Consider the following 20085-nt stretch of genomic DNA (forward strand, 5'->3'; position numbering starts at 1 on the left):
ACTCACACCCTCCACACCAGCTTCTTACATATGCATCTCCAAATAAAACAGCTGCATTTCTCATGCTTAGATTTTTCATCTTTTATTAGGCACATCAATTGTTATCATTTAAAACAGCAACAAGATGCCTTTGCACCTGAGTAAATATGCTGGTTTTAACTGCAGATTCAGGGATGAGGCTGGGGATGAAACTTAAATGGGAAAGTCTGAGATGCCTGTGTCTGCAATGAAATTATAAATCCACATCCCAGAGCAAATGAGCAGTAGGAGGCAGACAGTAATCTCTATCAGCAGAAGTGCTGGGCTGTAGCAGGAAGGGTGGAAGTTGCAAGTGGCTCTGATAAAACACCCAAGCTAGGAGAGCTGTTGGCATTTCTCCTGGCAGCATCTCTCACAAAAGGAGCAAATTCAGGCAAGAACATCTGATAAGGGAGCCCACGACACTAAATCAGCCTGGGTTTGAGAGCTGTGCCTTGCACCTTAAACCTAGTGTCTGTCCCTCAGTTTCCCCATCCATAAAATGGAGGATGTGCTGCCAAACTCTGCTTGAAAAACACGGTCAGATGCAGAAAATGTAACTGAAGAGCTCAGGTGATGCTTGTCCACTGTCACGCAACAGATCAAGGGCACTGGGCTCTGCACTTCAGCAGTCACACTCCCTAAGCACCAGGGCCGGAAAGGAGCAGCCTCAACCAAGCATCCAAGCTGGATATGGAGCAACCGCGATTCTGCACTGGAAGGAAACCAGCCCTGAGGAGGCAATTGGCCTCGGTCATCCCCAAAGCCTAATTAACCAAACCATCCCCACTTGTGGGAGGCTTTAGTGGGATCAGAGACGAGCATCCAGGGAGGTTGGGGGAGGAATGTGCTGTCCCCACATGGGATGTGGGTGCTGGCAGGGTGCAGAGCTGAGCATCTTCCCAGCTCTACCAGGGCTGCCCGTGAGCTCAGCACTGCTGCGCGGGATGGCAGAGCCCAATGCAGGGCTGTGAACGTGGGGGTACTGTGCTCCTTCCTGGAGCCATCTACCTCCTGTTCACCCCAGTTTTCCTCTTGGATAGGGGAAAAATGACCTCTCTGGTTCGAGATCACTCGTGTGGATGAAGCCTCCAGTGGGGAGAGGGAGACAGCGAGGTGGGTGCCCAGGCGAGGTGACGAAGGGCAAGGGGAGGGCGTAAAGTCGGGGGGGATGGGGGGGCACTGGGGGGCTGCTGGGGAAGGGGGGGGGAACCCGCACCCCTCCTTGCCTTGCCAAAGGGGCGTGCACCCCGCTCTCGCCCCTGCGTTTTCGCAGCACAACCGGGGGCCGCGCATCCCCCCCTCCCCGCTGCCATCCCGTTATCCCCCCTTTTCATCCCTTATCCCCCCCCCTTCCCCGCACTCCCGGGGCTTCCCGGCCCGGCGGGGGGCTCGGGGGGCGGCTCCACGCCGCGGGCAGGGGTGGAGGGGTGGGGGGAGAGGCGCCGAGCGCCGCCCTCCGGGGACGCGCCGGGGCCGGGCCGGGGTCCGGCCGGAGCCTCCGCTGCCTTCAGCGCCGCGCCGCCCCCGGGGCTGCGGCTCTGCCCGCGCCGCCGCTCCCGCGCCATGGGCAGCCGGGGAAGCAGAGCCGAGCGGTGAGTGCGGGTACCGGGGGGCTCGGGGGGGGGCGAGCCGAGCCGTGCCGTGCCGTGCCGTGCCGTGCCGTGCCGGGGCAGGCAGAGCCCCGCGGGGAGCCGCACGTGGGTATCGGGGGCGGCCGCGCATCCACCGGGGTCCTCCCGGCCGGTGTCCGCCTCTGTCCCCAACCCCACCCCGGATCCTTTCGGGGCTGCGAGGCCCCCCCGTAGGTGGCGGGGGGAGAGGGCTCGGCACGGAGGGGGGCGGCGGGGCGGGGGGGTCGCTTGTGTGCGGTGGTTTGAATGCCCTCGGATGCGCGGAGAGCTGCAGGTGCCTCTGGCAGCCTCCAGCCGGAACGTGCCTCTCTCCAGCCTCTGCCCTCGGCCCCTGCGCTCCTGACGCTCCGGTCCCTGCAGCCTCCCCGCTGCCAGGGCTGGCAGGAGCCTCTCGCAGCCCCCCGCAGCCTTTCCCTGGCAGACCTCAGCAGACCTCCCGGCCTAAGGAAGGGTCGTCCCCACCTTCCGCTGCTCCTGTTTCCCCCCCAGGTCCTCCTTGCCACCCCAGGGCCCTGCCCGTCCCCGCTCTCAGCATCCTCGATTTTAGGGCTAGGTGTATTCTCCTGTCAAAAATCCCAGGCTTGATTTAAACGCGAGTGTTACAGGGGTTGTGTTTCTCAGGGAAATGGAGCAGGCAGCAGTCACAGCATACGCGGCTCCTATCATGTTCCAGAATAGCAGCCTGCCTCTTCCTGCTCCAGACCCAGAGTACTCTTGTGCCAGTTTCCTAATCCACTTACAAAGTGGATTGAGCTAAAACCTGACAAAAGGTGCTCTAATTCCCACAGCGTTCACGCAAGGGAGCGATTGCAGAAGAGCAGCTGCTCCTTAAATTGATGCCCAGCCTGAACCAGAGATGGGTTTGGGGGAAGGAAAAGAGCAAACGGGAGGAGAGAGGATAACAGAAGCAGGCAGAGCCACAGCAAAATATACCCAGAGCATATCAGTGCGTGGATCCACACATGATACTTTGGAGCAAAGAGGGGTTGGGGATGGGCTGGGGATGCTCAGGGGCCTGACAACGACCAGGCCCTCCCAGGAGCTCCCATGTGCTGCTCGGCTTCGTGCCCAGTTCCCAGCTGGGGACATGCTGCCTGCGGGTGTGAGGAGCAAACCGCCCCAGCGGGCGCTGTCTTCCCCAGCTCCAGGGGCCATGCCACGAGGAAGGCTGTATTCAGAGAGGGAAAGTTCCTCCAAATGTCTCTTGTGATCAAATCACCAGGAATTTTTTAAAAAGTCAACTGTAAAAGCAGAGCTGCCCAGCAGCTTCCAGCAAGCTGAAGGGCCACTCACCGCAGTGTATCTGTGTGTGTCTTCCATACCGGGGCAGATCCTGCTGCTATCCTTGAAAATGCAGAAGTGCAGGTGGTGAACCCTGCGACAACCCGTGCACAAAGTGCTGCACCACCCAGCTCTGCCCCGGCTGAGCCCATTTGACCACTGTGACCAGCGGGAGGTGATGCCAGCAGGGGGGGGGGTTGTGCCTTACAGCCCTATCAGCCACGGGGGGCTCAGGGCTCTGCACCCCAAAGGTCTGCTTCAGCATCCCTTGCACTGCCAGATGGAGAAAAAGGATGCTCAGGTGTATGGCAAGAGACATGGAGCATATGCTTTAAACAGAAGAAAACTCAAAGACCTGATAGGGAGCTGCTAGTTTGACAGCCTGTGATTGATCTGGTTTAATTTGAACTAATTTATTTATCATTGACATTTTTTTGGTGCTTATTAAAGCAGGAGAGTGGAGGCACAGCTGCTTGCTGGAGGGATGGCAGAGGTGGCTCCCGATCCCCTGGGTTTCGTGTGGGTTTCAGAGATTGTAAAACTCTGGTTTGCATGGCATATCCTTGGCACAGCTGAGCTGAGGGGTGATGCTCTCCGGCACGAGAGGAGCAACTTGAGCGTAGGGAGCAGTCATGTTTCCACCAGCTCAGGGAAACAGGAGGCGAAGCAGCTTCAAGCAAGAGTTGTTTTTCAGCTTAAACATCAGCAGATTTTGCTTTTATTCTGGGAGTAGTGAGCTGGAGGAAGAGAGAAAAGCACTGAGTTATCTTTCGCCCTCAGGGGCTGTTCCATGTTGATAGCCCAGAGTGAAAGGTAGGTTCATGTGCCAGGGTGAGCAAGGGACCTGTGGCAGCAGGGTCCAGCCATGTCCCCAGCGTGGCCATGGGCATGGGAGTCCTGCACCACTGCTGCTATCTTGTCCTTTCCCGCAGGGCATGCATCTGCTGATGCCCTGCTGGAGCTAGCGGGGCTGTGGGCTTCCTTCTGCTTTATGTATGGAGCTCAGCAATGTCTACTTCTGTTAGCAGCGTCAAGCTTTGCATTACATGCTAACGCATCTATTGTTCCAGGGTCCTAGCCTCATCATTGTGCTCTCCCCTCCAAACAGCATTTCAGGCCTGAATTAAGCATTTAATTTGGAGCCTGATTATATGGAAGGACAAGAGTGCCTGGGTGTCTTTGCACTTGGCGTTTAGAGGCTTGAAAATGCTGCCGTTGGAGGCGATGGAGCCTTTTCAATTTCTGGTTGTTGACTGGCTGTGTTTTACCCCTGCACCTCCACTCAGCGGGACAGGACGTGGGCCTGCATCCTGGCACCGGAGAAGCTGGGCTCCTCTGGCAAACACAACCTGCGTCGCTGCTGCATTTGCATCCCTGGGATGGGAGCAAACCGTTGCCATAGCCCTGGAAATAATGCCGGGAATGTGAAGCACGTGGATGGATGTGTTTTGTGTGGGCAGCGGTAATTCCCACGCCGTCAGCTTGCCACGGCGTGGGTAGCCCAGGCAGGCACCATCACTAGCAGCATCTCCCCAAGCTCCAAATCCTGCCTTGCTGAGTGAAGGGGCAGTGGGGCTGAGCAAGGCCATCTTTGAGCTTGTTCCACACTGTATTCACTCCCCCTGTATGGGTGGTATGCAAGAAAAATACATATAATGTGCTCCGTACCTCAGTTTCCCTGTCCATACGTGGATGTACTCTGGAGGTCTAGCTTTGTGATTTCATACGCTCTCACAGCCCACGTCCTGCTGTACGTCTGTGTCTGTCTTCAGCTGCAAAGTGATGATTTAATACTCCAAGAAGGGCGCAGGGGGCAAGCAGCATCTTTGCCATCCCTGAGCAGGGGCTGCGGTGCGGAGGTGAAAGGCACTGCTGGAAGATCTGCACTAGCCCCAATGCACAGGTGCTGTTTGAGCCCGAGGTGCTGCTTTGTGAGTCCTGGAAAAACACCAAAATGAACAGGCGAGGGCAGAAATGTTCTGAGCAGAGATTTGAGTAGAGATGAAGTAAAGCAATAAAACCCACGAGAGCATTTGGAAAAGATGATGAGAGCTGCCGTCTTGCCAGCTGTGGTAGGAGCATCGACTGGGCTCTGGGCGTTATCGGGAGGCTATTTTCAAAGTATTTATGTAGGGTTTACCTGCAGCGAGAGCTGGCTCCTGGGGCTGCGAGCACAGCCCCAGGAAAGCTGCGGCGCCTCGGGCACACCGGCTGCCAGCTGGTGAGAGAAGCGGCGGCCCTGCAGCACCTCCGGAGGGACAGAGCCAACACTTGGCTCATGCAGGCGGCCAGTTTCAGCACAGGCTGTGGTGCATGGGAGGATGCAGGGCTGGGGATGTGATACAGGGATGTGGTGAGGGGATGCAGGAACACGGCTTGTCTGTTGGTAGCGGGCACTGGGTAGCCACCAGCAATGGCATGTGCTGGTTCCTCCTGTTTTGGGTTCTTTTGCTTAGGGCCCTCTGGGCTGGCCTTGGGAAACCCAGACTTGCAGCATGCCACAGGATTTTAGAAGTGGATTTTGGGCAGACCAGGACATGGGGCCAGGGATGGTGTGGGCATTGGAGCAGGTTTCTGCAACCTGTTGGGGAAATGGACCCTCCGTCAGAGCTCAGAGTCATCCCTGGCTGCTCCCAGCCCTGGCCAGGGACTGATTTTTCCCTCTTGTTAACTGAAAATGGGAAAATGACAAAAAGGAGCATGCTCACACCAGTGCAGTGGAGCAGTCAGGATGCGAGTGATGGGAAGGGCTCAGCCGGCAAAACCCTGCAGGTGGGACCCCTCGACGTGGTGCCAGGAGCAGGCTCTCCCCATGATGCTGGGTTTTCATCCCTTCTCTTTTCTGAACTGGCTCTGCCAGGGTTCTTGTGTCCTGCCAGCCTTCATCCCCTGGAGTTTTTCATGCCCCCATGAGCTTGGCTGTGATGTGCAGCCCCTGTACCTGTCAACCCTATCCTTCTGTGCCATGTCCTCAGCATCCACAAATGCAGGCGCACTGGGACTCATCTGCTGCATCCGAACTGTGGTAAGAGTCTTTGCACCTGGAGTTCTTTCCATCCTGTGTTGTTGGTTTTTTGTTTTGTTTTGTTTTGTTTTCTAAAGCCACAGCTATTCTCTTTTGCTTAGGTCTTAACAGTTCAGACATGCAATGCCGGAGCTCCTTGTTCAGCTCCCAGCATGTCAGCCAAAATAGCAGCGGCCACATACCATTGGGGAGAGGGACAAGTGTTGCTGAGAATTAAAATGACAGATCCCAGTATCAAGGTCTTGGAGGGTTTGTGCTTTATTAAGCAACAGTGAGTTCATGGGAAAGGACTTTCACCCGGAGCACTGGTTGTGTCTACAAGAAAAGAAAATGGGGGCTATATTTAGGCTCAGCCATTTGACACAGAGGCGCTGCGGGAAGGTGAGCTGGGCATCCTTGTACCCCCCAGCATCCTTGTACACCCTGCAGCCTCCTTGTCCCTTTGGCACAATGGGCTCACAGCCCTGAGGGTGAGCTGATGCTTACACCCAGCCATGCCCAGCTTAGAAACATCCCCTGAAAGAAGGAAATCCTGGTGCTCCCATGGAAGGATGCTGGGCACATTGGGCAGGTAGTGGTGGGCTGTGGGCAGCGTGTCCCCACTCCACGGCTTCAGTTCCTTGCTGGCTGTAACTCTGCATGGTCATGGTGCTTTGGTCCCTGCCCGTGGTCCCTCAAGTGTTTCCCTTCCAGGTTTGATTTTTCCCTAAGATGAGGTTTCACAATGATGGGGTTTATTTTAATAGATTGCTGGTTTTTATCTCTGCCTTAGGGTCTCCCTCTGCATGCCACCCCCTTCTATTAAAAATTCATTGTTTCTCTCAGATACCATTGCTAGAGGGAGATACGGAGGAATGAAGAAGGTTCATGAAAAGGAGGGAAAATAATTAATAGGAAGGGAATGTAAGAACACTTGAAACAAATATTGTCCCCATCCCTCTGCCCAAGCACTGAGCCTGTCACCAAAATGTAGACACCCCTTAACAACCCGCAGGACTGGGGCGAGGGCAAGGGGGACGTCGTGCTGAGGTGCTGGACATGATGTTTGGCAAAGGGACAGACCCACAAATTCCTGTGGTGCATGGGGACATTGCTGCTCAGCTTCTTTCTCCCTGTGGCCATGTGTGTCTCCACAACTTGCTGTCCTGTTTGCATCCCTGCACCTGCGGGGCCAGATCCAGAAGCCTGGACAGCTGGCTCTGATGCCCTCTTTCACCCACCAGTCACCTGCTCTGCCTTTCTCCCTGTTCTGGCCACCTGGATGCCAACCCTTCAACAGAGCCAGAATGAACAATATTTTGTATTTTTCCACTTAAATCGCGTTGGAAGGAAAGTCCATCTGGTTCCCTCCATGCTGCCAGAGGGAAGAGGCTGGCCTCGGGTCAGCTTTTCAAGGGGCATCTCCTTATGGGCAGCCTTGTCAGGGTTGCACAGCCAAGACCTCCACCTCTTCTCCTTTCCATCACAGCAGTGTGGAGAGGTACAGCAGGACCCCAGTAACTGAGCTCTAATTAGGGCAGCAAAACGAGCAGGACCCTGCAATTGTAAACCACAGATGAAGTGACATAAATGAGATCTAAATTGTGACCTTTTTCCAGAAGCAGGAGTATTAACTGAGTGTGACAAATGGAGGGGAGGAGAAAAAAAAAAGACAGAACCATCCTGTCTTCGTTAATCCCAGCTCCTGTACACACAGCGCTGTGGGGACGTCGCCTCGGGTCTGCTTGTGGGGTAGTGCAGCAGGGGTGTGCTCAGGGCCAGGGGAGTGCATGCTGCTGGGGCTGGCTATGTCTTGGCCTCACACAAACATCTGGCAATCTCTGGAAACCCAGGGCCAGGTTGTTTGTTGCAGTGGTCATGATGGAGTTGTGATCTGACAGGAGTTTGCATTTGTCTCCTTGCTGGCTTGTGGCTTGTTGTGGCCCGTGAGTTAAGGACGTGACGGAGCCATCCCCATTGTGCTGGATGCTGGGCTTTGCTCCTGCAGCATCACCACCAGAGCTGGCTCCAGCACGACGATGTCCCCCTGTCCCAAAACTCAGAACCACACTGCTCTCCCTCCACTTCCCACCTCTTCAGTTCTCTCCTTCCTATCACCCCAAGCCCACAAGCAAATGCTGGGTGCCAGCCAGGCTACTTCTTTGGATGGACAGAGCAGAGGTTTTTTTCCATCCTCCCCACAGTGGTTTTCCAAATTATCCCATTTTACTTTTGCAGCGGGCTCCTCTTTTGGGGGCACGTCACTAAGACAATTTCACTGATGCTTTCAAATGAGCAGCCCACAACATCACCCCCATGTTGAGTCATTTTTGTTGTTCACATCTCTTGAAGTAAAGGTCAGCCAGAAGCCTGGCCAGCTGGGAACTCTGACATTAATTACACTAATGAGGAAAGTCTCTGGCTTACTGCAATGTGCTTTGTGGTCCTGGCTGCAGTGCTGTGGGGCAGCGGTGCCTGGTGAGTGGGGTCGTGCCTGGAGGAGGAGAACAAGGCTCCTGCAGCACCCTGAGGGCTCCGGGCCTGCTGCCTGGTGGTGTTTGCTGCAGGCTCTGTCTGTGTGCTCCCGCATATTTCTGTATGTTCCCGTGTGCTTCTGTGCGCCCCTGTGTATTCCTGCCCCAGGCTGGGCAGCAGGACGAGACCCAGGGTGGATGGCAATGAGAGGCCAGGAGCTGCGGGCACATGGGAACCAGAGGACACTTTTAGGCCACTTCAGCAGCGCATTCATGGGTCCCATTTCACAGGGATTAAAATGGATTGGCAGACAAAAAACTGAAGTAACCTGAACCGGAGGTTGCTAAGTGACGTAAGAGTTACCAAAAATAAATGCCAAGAACATCAGTTGAGACCCTAATCTCTCAGATGTGTGGGAACGAGAGGCTCGCGTAACGAAGGCGGGGGGTTATTAAGCCAAGCCCAGTTGCTTTTTCTAATGCGAGTGTAGGGGCCATGTCTGCACCGGTGCAGGGCTGGAGGCAAAGCCGTGCAGCCTGCAAGGAGAGCAGAGGCGGCTGGGGAGAGCCAGCTGCTGAGCAGGGTTTGGTCGCTGCCGGGTTCACTGCAATTTGGTTTCAGCAGGATTGCAATAAATACAGGGGCACATCCAACTTGCTGGAACTCTTATCAGGATTTGCCTTATCCACCCCAGTTGCCAGAGGCCTGGCTTTCAGGAGCAGCGAGCCGAGCTGCTCTGTCACCGTGCTTCACTTCTGCGCGGAAATGCCTCACACGTTGTGACAATGCAAAAGGCAGGCAGCTTCCCTCCCAATTATCACATTACTTTGGCATTACAGGAACCCCACCTGCTCCACAGCTGCTAGCAACGTGTAGCAGAAACAGCTCTCCGTGCATCCATACTTCGTGAGGTTATAATCCCTCAAATCACATACACTGGACTAATTCGCTCAACAAAATCCTTGCTGAGTTGCATCATCACGGTGTTGGTGCTGCAAATGTCCACCTGCTGGCACTGAGGGCAGGGCAGGGTCTTCCTAGGTCATTTGGAGAGCTCTTGCCTTTATTTTAGGCACTGGCTGCTGCCCACCTGATGCCCCTGGGCATTCACTTGCTGCAGGTTGAATGTGAACATGCCCCTGCTCTGGGCTTCAGCGAAGGTGTGGGAGTACTGCCAGCCCCTGCACCCCCCTGCTGATGCCGGGGCACATCTCAGAGCAGGGGGTGCTCCTTGCTGTCATTGCTAATGGGGGATTTTTTTAGTGCTGCTCCTTTCTTGCTAGCTGCTCTTGAGGCATGCATCCCCACTGGGGCCTTGTGCAAAGCACAGGTTTAATTTTATGCAGGTGTGTTCATGCTGCTGACTGCCAAAAGGAAATGTGGGGGAGGATGAGGGGAGCTGCAAGCATGTAACTGGGATAGCGTTGTCTTATGGCAGCTGGAAACATGGGCACTCATCCTCCGGGGGGACAGCCAGGCAGAGCAGGGGTGAGCCAGGACCATCCCTGAGCAGCATCTCACACCACGGCACTCACCAGCTCACAGCTGGCTCCAGGAGGTGGCTGTGTCTTCTGCTCAGTGGTAGCAATACTTTCCTGCAGAGATTTTTGGTTTTCTAGCATGTTATGTGCTCGATCTTTCGGGGATCCCAAAAGAGGTGTTTTGTATGTCTATGAACAGTGCCCAGGTGGAGCTGGGGCTTGCAGGAGGCACTAGGGAGGTGCAGAGGACAGCCCTGCCTCGCAAGCACCAGCAGCTGTCCTGGGCTCATCTCCTGGTGTCATCAGGGATGTCCCCAGGAGCACTTGTGGGTTCAAGCTGTGTGTGACTGGGTCTGGCCACCCCCTTGTTTCTTTGCTATCCTGGGTTCTTGTGGGAGGGTGAAGTGGCAGCTGGGCTGGAAAGGCAGCATCCCTGCAGGTGCAGTCAAATCAGACCTGAAGTCTGGGACGATTTGTTAACCAGAAGAAGCTATATTTCCCCCAAAAGGGAGACCTTAAATCCCCTCTTACTTTGATAGAGGCAAACTAAACTTGATGCAGGCAAAGCTGTAGCAAGGCATTTGTTTGGAGGTCAGTGTCCTATGCCAGCTGTTGGGGCTGGAAACACTTCTCTGTACCCCAAGAGGCAGGGACCCAGGACGGGGGTTTTTGCTTGTAAGTTTGGCTCAAATCTCCCTCAAAAGAGGATTCCTGAGCAGCTGCTGGCAGCACGGCTGCAGAAATGCCATAGCCTGAGGTCACCGCGCACAGGGAGCATTGTGCATCCTCCCTGCTGCACTCCAGAGCTGGCCACTCGGAAACTGTCCTGTTTGTAAAAGGGTGATTTATATGTGATTATATAAATACATTTAATTAGGGGAGGTGCAATGACCAGATCATACGTTGGGGTGGAGCAAGGCTAAGGCTGCTTCTCCTGTCTGGGACATGCATGTGCTCTGTATCCATGGCCTTTGGGGCATTTATTTGTGGTTCTGGCTGCTGCGGGGAGGGGATTTATGCTCTTCTCCTTGTGCTGTTTTACCCAGAGGAGTGGAGGCTGGCTGTGCCCGATGCTTTGCCATGTAAACCTCCCCGGCCTCGCACACTGCAGCACAGACAGATGTTGGCACAGCCCCGGACCTGCAGAACGGTGAGTGAGGGGCATGGGGGGGTTCAGCTTGGGGGGGCTGTGCCCTCGGTGCTTGTGGCTGTCATGCTTCAGGGCATTAACTCTCTGCTCCTCTCCTCAGCTCTAAGCGCTCGGTGCCACCACATTTGAGGCCTCGATGTTTGCTCCATGTAATGGCAGAGAAAGCTCTGCCCATTGCTGCTGCCCCAAAATGAGCAAGAAGTGACTGGAGGGAAGGCGTAGCGCTGGGCTTGGGGCTTGCAGGGATGATGAGTGCTGGCAAGGGCTCTGGATAGCTGCACGGGCAGGGTCCCCAGTGCCACTCATGGCTTGAAGAAAGGCATTTTTGGAGTTGTGGCTGGAGCTTGGATGTCTGGATGGGCTTCATGGAGAGGGGGACAAGGGCTCGAGAGCTCACCAGCTCAGTCCCCACAGTCCTGGGTTGGGAGGTACAGGCAGAGCTCTGGGGACTGGATTCCCCCAGCCTTCCCACCACAGAGAGCTCTGGCATTCAGGAGCCTCTTTGGGGCTGCAGATGGGAACAGATGCTTTCACAGTCCCACAACTGCAGCTAATGCCCTGAAGCTGCAGATCTGGGGACCAATGCCAGCTTCTTGTGCTCCAGATGTCCCCGCTTGCTGCAGCTTCCAGCCAGGAGGAGCCGTCGGGGTGGCGCAGCTGGAGACCCCAGGCTGAGCAGCTCTTGAGTGCAGGGTCATATCCTGTGCTTTCCCCCAGAAACGCAAATTTATACCACTTCCTTCCCTAGTATGCCTCATCCATCCAGAGGCGGATGGTGGCAGGTGCCTGCCAGAGGCTTTGCTGCCCAGATTAGGGTGGATTTGGGAGCTGCTTTCCACAAGGCTCTGGCAGGGCTGGGACAAGGTCCCCTGTACCCCTCCCCAGCCAAGAACCTATTAAAGTGAAGCTGGTTTGATCTTCCCCCTGCCTGGCAGGATGAGGGTATAGATCGCAATGTCAAGTGTTATTTCACCCTGCAACGGCATTTTGCTTTCTTTGCTCGCTGCTCCCATGATTGTAATTGGGATGGCAATAACATTTCAAATGCAGCAGCTGTAGACAGGTGTTAAAAAAGGCATTCAGCCCTGGACTGACACTGAGCAGAGCTGAAAGGCGGAGGGAAGGCAGTCTGTGGCTGCTGCTCCCTGTGCCCCTTGCCGGGGATTTCTGCCCTGAGCGGGGTTTTCCAGGAGGTCAGAAGCTGTGGATCGGCAGCTGCCACCCTTCCATGCCCGCCCGCTTGTTTTTCCATGGAGAGCAGAGCGATCCTGCTGGGCTCAGGCTGTTTTCCACCCATGGCTGCCATTCCATCCTGTCCTCAGAGCGGACATCTGTCTGTCAGGCTGCTCTGTCCGTCTGTTCATCTTGCACATGAATCCAGCCATCCAGTCCAATTAGAGCCTCAGCAATGATGCGGCTCGCTCCCGACACACAGTGCCCATGGGGGGCTATGGGGTGGGGGATAGCCAGCCCCATCAACCCTGCCCAGGGCTCACAGCATCCCAGGGACTCTGTGTCAGGACCCTTCCCTCGGGTGCCAGTTTCCTCAGGGAGGCTTGGGCAGAGCCTGTGGGTAGCAGCACACACTCGGGCTGCCACAATACCCTCAGGAGTGGGGCCAGGCTGGACCCTGCACCCAGCTAGGGTGAATGTGGGGGGGTCCGAACACTCCCGAGCAGTGCCATTTATCAGCACTCTGAAAGGTGGATAATTACAGCGTATGCTATTCCTATGTGGTTATTAATCATCCTGCCCCTGTATTTCATTTATCATGGAGCTGCCTGCCTTAGAGGGAAGGTCCCCTCCCTGGGAGGGTGTGTGGCGAGGTAGCACGTCAGTTTGGGTGCTTGGGTGCTGTGTCTGCAGGAGGTGGGTGCTCCCTACCTGGTGGTAGTGGGGTGTCCCTGTCACTGGCCTCAGTGCAGCCTCGGGATGCCCTGCTTGGCCAGGGTCTGGCAAGTTCCCTCTGTCCCTTCGATGGGGCTCCAGCTGAGCGTGCCACACTGGCTGCGGTGGGCATGTGGTGTAGTTTTGGGGGAATAACCATGGAAAGCCCCAGGTACACAAGCTGTCCGTCTGTGCTTCCTATCACCTGAGATGGTAAAAGGCTTCTGCAAATGCCAACTTCTCATTACACAGCAAAAATGTGCTGGACATCCTCCAAAAATAACCCTGGGGTCACTTCCAGGGCCACCACTGTCACTGCCTGCAGCCGGAGACACCCACCTCGGGATAGAAATGAAGATGCTGGGAGCATACCAACCACCTCCGCTGGGCCCCACACTGCTGCGTGGCTGCTGCGCTCCGTTCTCCACTACCCGCAGCAGTGACCTTTTGGAAACGTTGTACGTTGTGGTCGTCTCTGAATGTCTTCTCTCTGGGGAGCATCTTGTGGAGATAGAGATTCAGACATGATGTCTATCAAGAAGAAGAGCAGATTGTGGCCAATCTGTGGCTGCCTGCAGAGTATTGCTTAAGCCACATGCTTGACGATCATAAGGTTGTCTCTAAAAATAAGCGATGGCTTCTTTCGGGTTGTCTCCTTGGCATCACAGCTCATTTGGGAATCCTCGGTTCTGGGTCCTCGCAGCAGTTATGAGGGCTGGGAGTTTCCATGTGGGAGGGAAGCAGCAAGTCCTGTGGCTGTGGAGGACTTGGGTGGGAGCACAGGGGGAAGGCAGCTCCAGGAAGAGGTCAGCCATGGGTTTGCTGGGCAGAAAGGGTAAATCCTGGCCCTGCTGGAGGCTTGGGCAGCCTGGCTGCTCCAGCATTGCCTTGGCCAGCCCTGAGACTTGAGGCCATTGAGCAGGGGGGGAGCCATAAGATGCAGCAGCTGCCAGTCACCAAAATCACTCCCATCTAAATAAGGGTCTTGTGGTTTTCCAATGGCCCCTTTAAGCTGTGCTTTGGGGTATTTTCTGCAGTGACTCACAAGGAGCAGGTCTTCTCTCAGACATCTCTCCTCCCATGCTTTCTCGCCCTATTTCTGCATGTTGTCAAAAAGATCTGATGTCTGAACAGCCTCTGGTGGATCCCAATCCCATGAGCTGGGCACCACCAAGCTCTTCCCATTGTCCCCAGCCCAGCTCCAGGATGTTTACTGGCTCCTTCAGCTGCAGCTGCTCAGGACGGGGCTGGCACAGGCAGGATGGGGCCCTGGTGCCCACCACAAGTGATGAAGCAGCTGGCTTTATGCTGGGCAGGTGAGCAGCGCCTGGAAATGAAGTGACCTAGAAAAACTGCCCGTGTGCGCCAGAGCACAGAGCCGGGAGAGTTGGTTTCCCAGCCAGACTCTGATGGGATTAGGAATAACTCCATTAGGTAATTCTCCATTGGGTCTGGTGATTGATTTTCTTGCTTTCTATACCCAGCTCTCTCCTCCTGTCTGTTTCAGCTGGATTATTCTCATTCTTGCTTTGCTAATTGCCTGATCACTAGAGCCTCATCAGAACAATGTGCAGGGAGACCACTGGCCTCCCATGACCCCCAAGTTTTCTGGCTCTTCATATCTCAGCTCTGATTTCCCTTCCTGCGCTCCCCAGCATCAGCTGCACAGTTTCTGCAGCTCAGATTGGACAGAGGGCCCCTCTGGGAGCAAGGGGACTGGTGGAAGGATGGGGGATGGTCAGAGCATAAGGCTTGAGGTCCATGAGGAGGGACTGAAGCTGGCAGCAGGGAGAGTCTGCAGGCACCATGCTGAAGCTGCGGGACAGCAGGAGGCTCACTCTGGGGCTCCAGGCTCCCATCACATCACAGCTTTTCCCCTGCACGTGCACAGATTCTCCAGCCTCCAGCACCAGGAAATCACGCGGGGCCTCCTGGGCATGTGCTTAAGGACACAGCACAGTCCCAACACAGTCATTCTTCTCTGCAGCATCAGTGTTTTGGCGGACAAGCCTGCCCAATGTGCCCACTGGCCCCAGCACTCCCACATGCACCCATCCCGCACGGAGATTCTGCAGTGACCGCACTGTGGGTGCTGCTAGACATAGGACTGGTGACTCCCCTGGGTGCTGCTGGGTGCTGCTGCCCTCCCAGAGCCCAGCAGAGAATATCGCATGCCTGGCCTCAAGCAGCAGTTTCTGAGGGCAGCCCCAGGAGGACCATTTTGAATTCTGAAAGTAGGTGCGAGAGTAAAACAAGACGTTGCTTTGGCTGAAGTGTTTGTACTTGTGTGATATCAAAGCAGGGAAACCTAGAAATGTCAAGCCCTGCTTCTTTTCTGGTCTTTATTCAGAGAAGGAGAGACCTGGGTGCTGAGGAGCAAGTGCTCTCGATGGCTAGTAGTAGCCTTGCTACCTCCCCAGCCTCTGCCCAGCCTCTCCGTCCCTGCCCTGCAGCTGTGCCTGCACTGTGCTGAGCCTGGGCTTCCCTGGCTCCATTCCCCAGTCTGGTGAGCAGCAGGTGTGTTATTTTTAAAAACAAATTAAATGCAAAGAGGAGCCTCTATCTAGGCCTTTGAGTTGAGTCTTAATTGGCCTCACCCCCCAGAGGCCAGGCAAGCCCCAGAGAACGCAGCAGTATCGCAGTAACAAGCTATTAATAAATGATAGTGACTTTTCCTGCAGGTTGTGTCTGGGTGCATCCTTCCCACACAGCCCAGCAAGGGCAGGGAGTGAGCACCTGTGCAGGTACAAGGGTTGGGGAGGAGCAGAGCCACTTGGACCGAAAGGATGAAGTCAAGGCGTGAGCGCATGGTCATGGCACCAGCTCCGCATGCCTCCCAAAAGCTGCAGGAATGCATGGCTGGGATATGGGGACAGCAGCAGAGACAGGTTGCTCTGCAATCCCACCCCACAAGGGAACCCTGCTCGGCATCACCTAGCCCCGCATTAATCCCCTCCTAGCCACCTGCGGCTGTGAGGATGATGGTGATGCTTTCCCTACTGGCTTGGAGAGACAGGGAAGTGTGACAAAATTAAGACATGCAAAAAGAAGTCTTTAAAAGATAATCTCCTGTGGCTCCTAAATTGCACTGAGTAATGGGTTTATTGCTGGCGAATTGCTCAGATTGTATAATAGGATCAGAGCTGGAAATTATCCACGGAGATAGCATCCTTCCCCATGCTGTGGGCATAAGGAGGGTTGGGAAGCCCCCTGCGCACCCTGAGGCTGGATCATGTAGCAGCCCAGAACCAGCCTACAGCACTTCAACCGAGCAGCCCTGCTGTTTAATTAGGTTAATGACAGTGCTTGGTTCAGGAGAGATGGCTGATGAGCTTTGCATCAATGCTGGGATGTGTCTCTGGCAGATTTGGGGCAAAGGAGGGAAAAGAGAGCAGGGAAGGGAAAAGCAGTGAAAAGGGAATGGGTGATGAGGTCCTAATCCCTCTGAAAGGAGGGCAGCAGCGGCTGAGCTGCAGCCGGTGCATCGCAAGCAGCAGGTCAGCGGTAATCCGTCATCTGCCAAGATTCAGCCCGCAGCATGCAGCCTCCCCCAGCCCACTCTGGAGAACAGAGCAGGGGGACAGGGACAGGAGGACCAGCTCCTGCATGAGGCTCCAAGCATCCTCCATCCAGTGGGACTGAGGCCAAATGGCCATGGCAGGGCAGGACCCCAGGCAAGAACCCTCCGCTGCCACCACAGGGAGCAAGGAGGACGTGGTGTCCCACCTTTGCTTCATGCCCGTGTTTGCATAAGGCATAGTCCCCAGGCCACAAGCAGAGGTCCATGAGGTTTCCTGTGGGACTGGGACCTTGTCAGGGCCATGGACCATGGTTTGGGGTGCTCCAATGGAGGCATTTTTTAGTTGTAGCCCACAGACTGATGATCTTGATAGGACTTGCATCACGTCTCTCTTTCCCTTCCAGGTGCATGGGAGAATGGTAGAGAGCCCGTAAGACCATGCTCTACACCATGACATGTTGGCTCCTGGTCCTGATCCTCCACCTGGTCCTCCAAAGCTCCCCACGGGTGGCAGCCTGCCCTGCCCGCTGCGAGTGCGCCCCGCAGATCAAGTCAGTGGTGTGTCACCGCAAGCGGCTCACTGCCATCCCCGAGGGCATCCCTACTGAGACCAAGATCCTGGAGCTCAACAAGAACCGCATCCGCTGTCTGAACCCAGGGGACCTCTCCCCATACCCCTTGCTGGAGGAGCTGGACTTCAGCGAGAACGTCATCACCAATGTGGAGCCAGGCGCCTTCAGCAACCTGTTCAACCTGCAGACCTTGCGGCTGCGGGGGAACCAGCTCAAGCTCATTCCCCCAGGAGTCTTCACCAAGCTGACCAACCTCACCCTGCTGGACATCAGCGAGAACAAGCTTGTCATCCTGCTGGACTACATGTTCCAGGACTTGCGAAACCTGAAGAGCCTGGAAGTGGGTGATAACGACTTGGTGTACATCTCCCAGCGAGCCTTCTCAGGGCTGCTTGGCCTGGAGCAGCTGACCATCGAGAAGTGCAACCTGACCTCCATCTCAGCCGAGTCGCTCTCCTACCTCCAGAACCTGGAGGTGCTGCGGCTCCGGCACCTCAGCATCTCCACACTGGAGGACCAAAACTTCAAGAAGCTCTACAACCTCCTGCAGCTGGAGATCGATAACTGGCCGCTGCTGGAAGATGTCTCCCCCACCAGCTTCCAGGGCCTGAACCTCACCTCACTCTCTATCACCTACACCAACATCACAGCCGTGCCCACTGCTGCCTTGAGGAACCTGGTGTACCTCCGGTACCTGAACCTGTCCTACAACCCCATTAGCACTGTGCTGAAGGGTTCCTTTAAAGACCTCATCCGGCTCCAGGAGCTCCACATTGTGGGCGCTCTCTTGGTGTCTGTGGAGCCGCAGGCCTTCTCTGGCCTGCGACAAATCCGGCTGCTCAACCTTTCCAGCAACTTTCTCTCCACGCTGGAGGAGAGCACCTTCCACTCCGTCAACACACTGGAGACACTGCGGGTGGACAGGAACCCCCTGGCCTGCGACTGCCGCCTCCTCTGGATCCTGCAGCGACGGAAGACGCTCAACTTCGACGGGCAGCAGCCCATGTGCTCCACACCACCTGAAATCCAGGGCAACGCCCTGCGTGACTTCCCCGACTCTGTGCTCTTTGAGTACTTCACCTGCCAGAAGCCCAAGATCAGGGATCGAAAGCTGCAGCATGTCACAGCCCGCGAAGGCCAGTCTGTGTCCTTCCTGTGCCGGGCGGACGGGGAGCCGGACCCCTCCATTGTCTGGGTGTCCCCCCAGCACCGCATGATCACCACGCGCAGCACAGGGCGGGCAACCGTGCTGCCAGGGGGCACCCTGGAGATCCGCTTTGCCCAGGTGCAGGACAGCGGTACCTACATCTGCATTGCCAGCAATGCAGGGGGCAACGACACCTACTTTGCCACCCTGACGGTCAAGGGGCACCCAGCCGATGGCTCCCCGTACGCCAACCGGACTTTGTACCTCAGCGAATTCAACGACACCTACCACAACGACACCCAGGTCTTCTTGAAGTTTACGCTGGATCTCAAGACCATCCTGGTCTCCACAGCCATGGGCTGCATCACTTTCCTTGGCGTGGTCCTCTTCTGCTTCCTGCTCCTCTTTGTGTGGAGCCGGGGCCGGGGGCAGCACAAGAACAACTTCTCAGTGGAGTACTCCTTTCGGAAGGTGGATGGTCCCACAACCACCACGGGCCAAGGAGGAGCCAGGAAGTTCAACATGAAGATGATCTGAGCCTCTTTGGAGGAGAAATGTTGTCTGCTGCCCAGTCCTGGGCATGGGTACAGCACGATGGAGCCGGGGGTGCGGGGGCACCGGTGATGTCCTTGCTGCTTGGGGGTATCAGCAGGGCCAGCACCACATGTACCCAGAGTCTGGGATCAAGGACCCACATGGTCCCAGCCCCACAGTGACCCCACAGGGTACAAGTTGCCCAGGGGCCATCCCAGCTCCCGATGTAGCTGATGTTTTTGCTACCAACTATGCATTTCTTGATGGAATCAGCAGCATTTCGGCCTGGGAAAAAAAAAAAGAAAAAAAAAAAGCTTCCTTTTTTTTTCCCTTTTCCCTTTTTATTTTTTTTTAAGACTCTCTGGAAAACTTTCTTGGTGTTGTTTATGGTTGTTCTCTCTTTTTTGTTTTTTTTTTTTTTTTTTTCCTCCAACAATTTTTTAAAATGAATTTCCAAAAGAAAAGTCTTCCGGTGCGACGCAGGACTGGGGTGCCATACCAGGGTGTTCCTGGCCCCCCCCCTCAGCCCCCCCGCTGGCACAGCCAGACCCCAGGACATGGCCATGCCACGGGACCTTCACCTGGGCAGCTTCAGCAAGGGGCAGCTGCAAAAATGGGTGCTGGGTATGCTCCTGCACAAGCAATAATGATCACCCGTCCCTCCTACCCCACGCCAGGCAGTGGGGGGTGTGAGCAGGAAACAAATGGGGAAAAAAATAATGAGGCCACAGGCATTCAAATTACAATGAGCAGTCGCACAGCAAGGCCAGGCCCCACTTTGTATGCATCCAAGCCGCTCTCCAGCCATGGCCTTGATGGGGATGTGAGGCTGGGACCGAGCTCTGGCAACCTGGCGGGGAGCAGGGATGGTGACACCAGGCAGCAGGATGGGGGTGAGGGCTGGGGTCCTGCTCCAGGGCTCCCAGGGCTGGGGTACAAGGTGGTGCCCACATTTCTGCTCCTGATCCAGGGTTGTCGCATTGGCAGCTGCAGGGCTGATGGTGGAATGTCCTCATACAGGTACAAAAGGCAGCTTTGGGTGCAGGCAGGGCATCTTCTTTAGCTTGCAAAGTTGAATTCTACAGGACAGGAGCTCTGCGCCCTGCTTGCTGCCACAGGGACAGTCCCAGCTTCATGTCCCTTGCCCCACTGGCTCTTCCACCTCTGCTGTACCTCAGGATGTATTTTTTTGGGTGCAAGAAGGAGCAGCTGGAGAGAGAGCCTGGATGGGACCCTGTAGAGCCCACCACCACTCCCCCAGCTCATCTCCATGCTTGGGGCGCAGGTTGCAGCTTTCAGGTGGTTTTATCTTTTTCACCTATTTTCAAGTACCTTTTAAGTAGAGTAGCAGAAGCCCCAGCTCCTTGGGGGGGCTGCAGGAA

General features: G+C 55.6%; 1 protein-coding gene across 3 annotated transcripts; it reads left to right on the forward strand.

Moving 5' to 3' along the window:
- The first annotated feature begins 1554 nt into the window (after positions 1-1554).
- Positions 1555-19188, forward strand: LINGO3 (leucine rich repeat and Ig domain containing 3). Of its 3 annotated transcripts, none has more exons than XM_082780151.1 (2): positions 1555-1613; positions 16855-19188. In XM_082780151.1, exon 2 carries the CDS (start codon positions 16889-16891, stop codon positions 18704-18706), a length of 1818 nt encoding a protein of 605 aa, XP_082636277.1. In that variant the 5' UTR covers positions 1555-1613; positions 16855-16888; the 3' UTR covers positions 18707-19188. The 3 variants fall into 3 exon arrangements, with proteins under 3 accessions (XP_082636277.1, XP_082636278.1, XP_082636279.1); XM_082780152.1 differs by lacking the exon at positions 1555-1613 and adding an exon at positions 10939-11043; XM_082780153.1 differs by lacking the exon at positions 1555-1613 and adding an exon at positions 13534-13543.
- Positions 19189-20085: the final 897 nt, after the last annotated feature.

This window comes from Aythya marila (genome assembly GCF_965140915.1).
Source record: "Aythya marila genome assembly, chromosome: 27".
In the NCBI taxonomy this organism is placed as follows: domain Eukaryota; kingdom Metazoa; phylum Chordata; class Aves; order Anseriformes; family Anatidae; genus Aythya; species Aythya marila.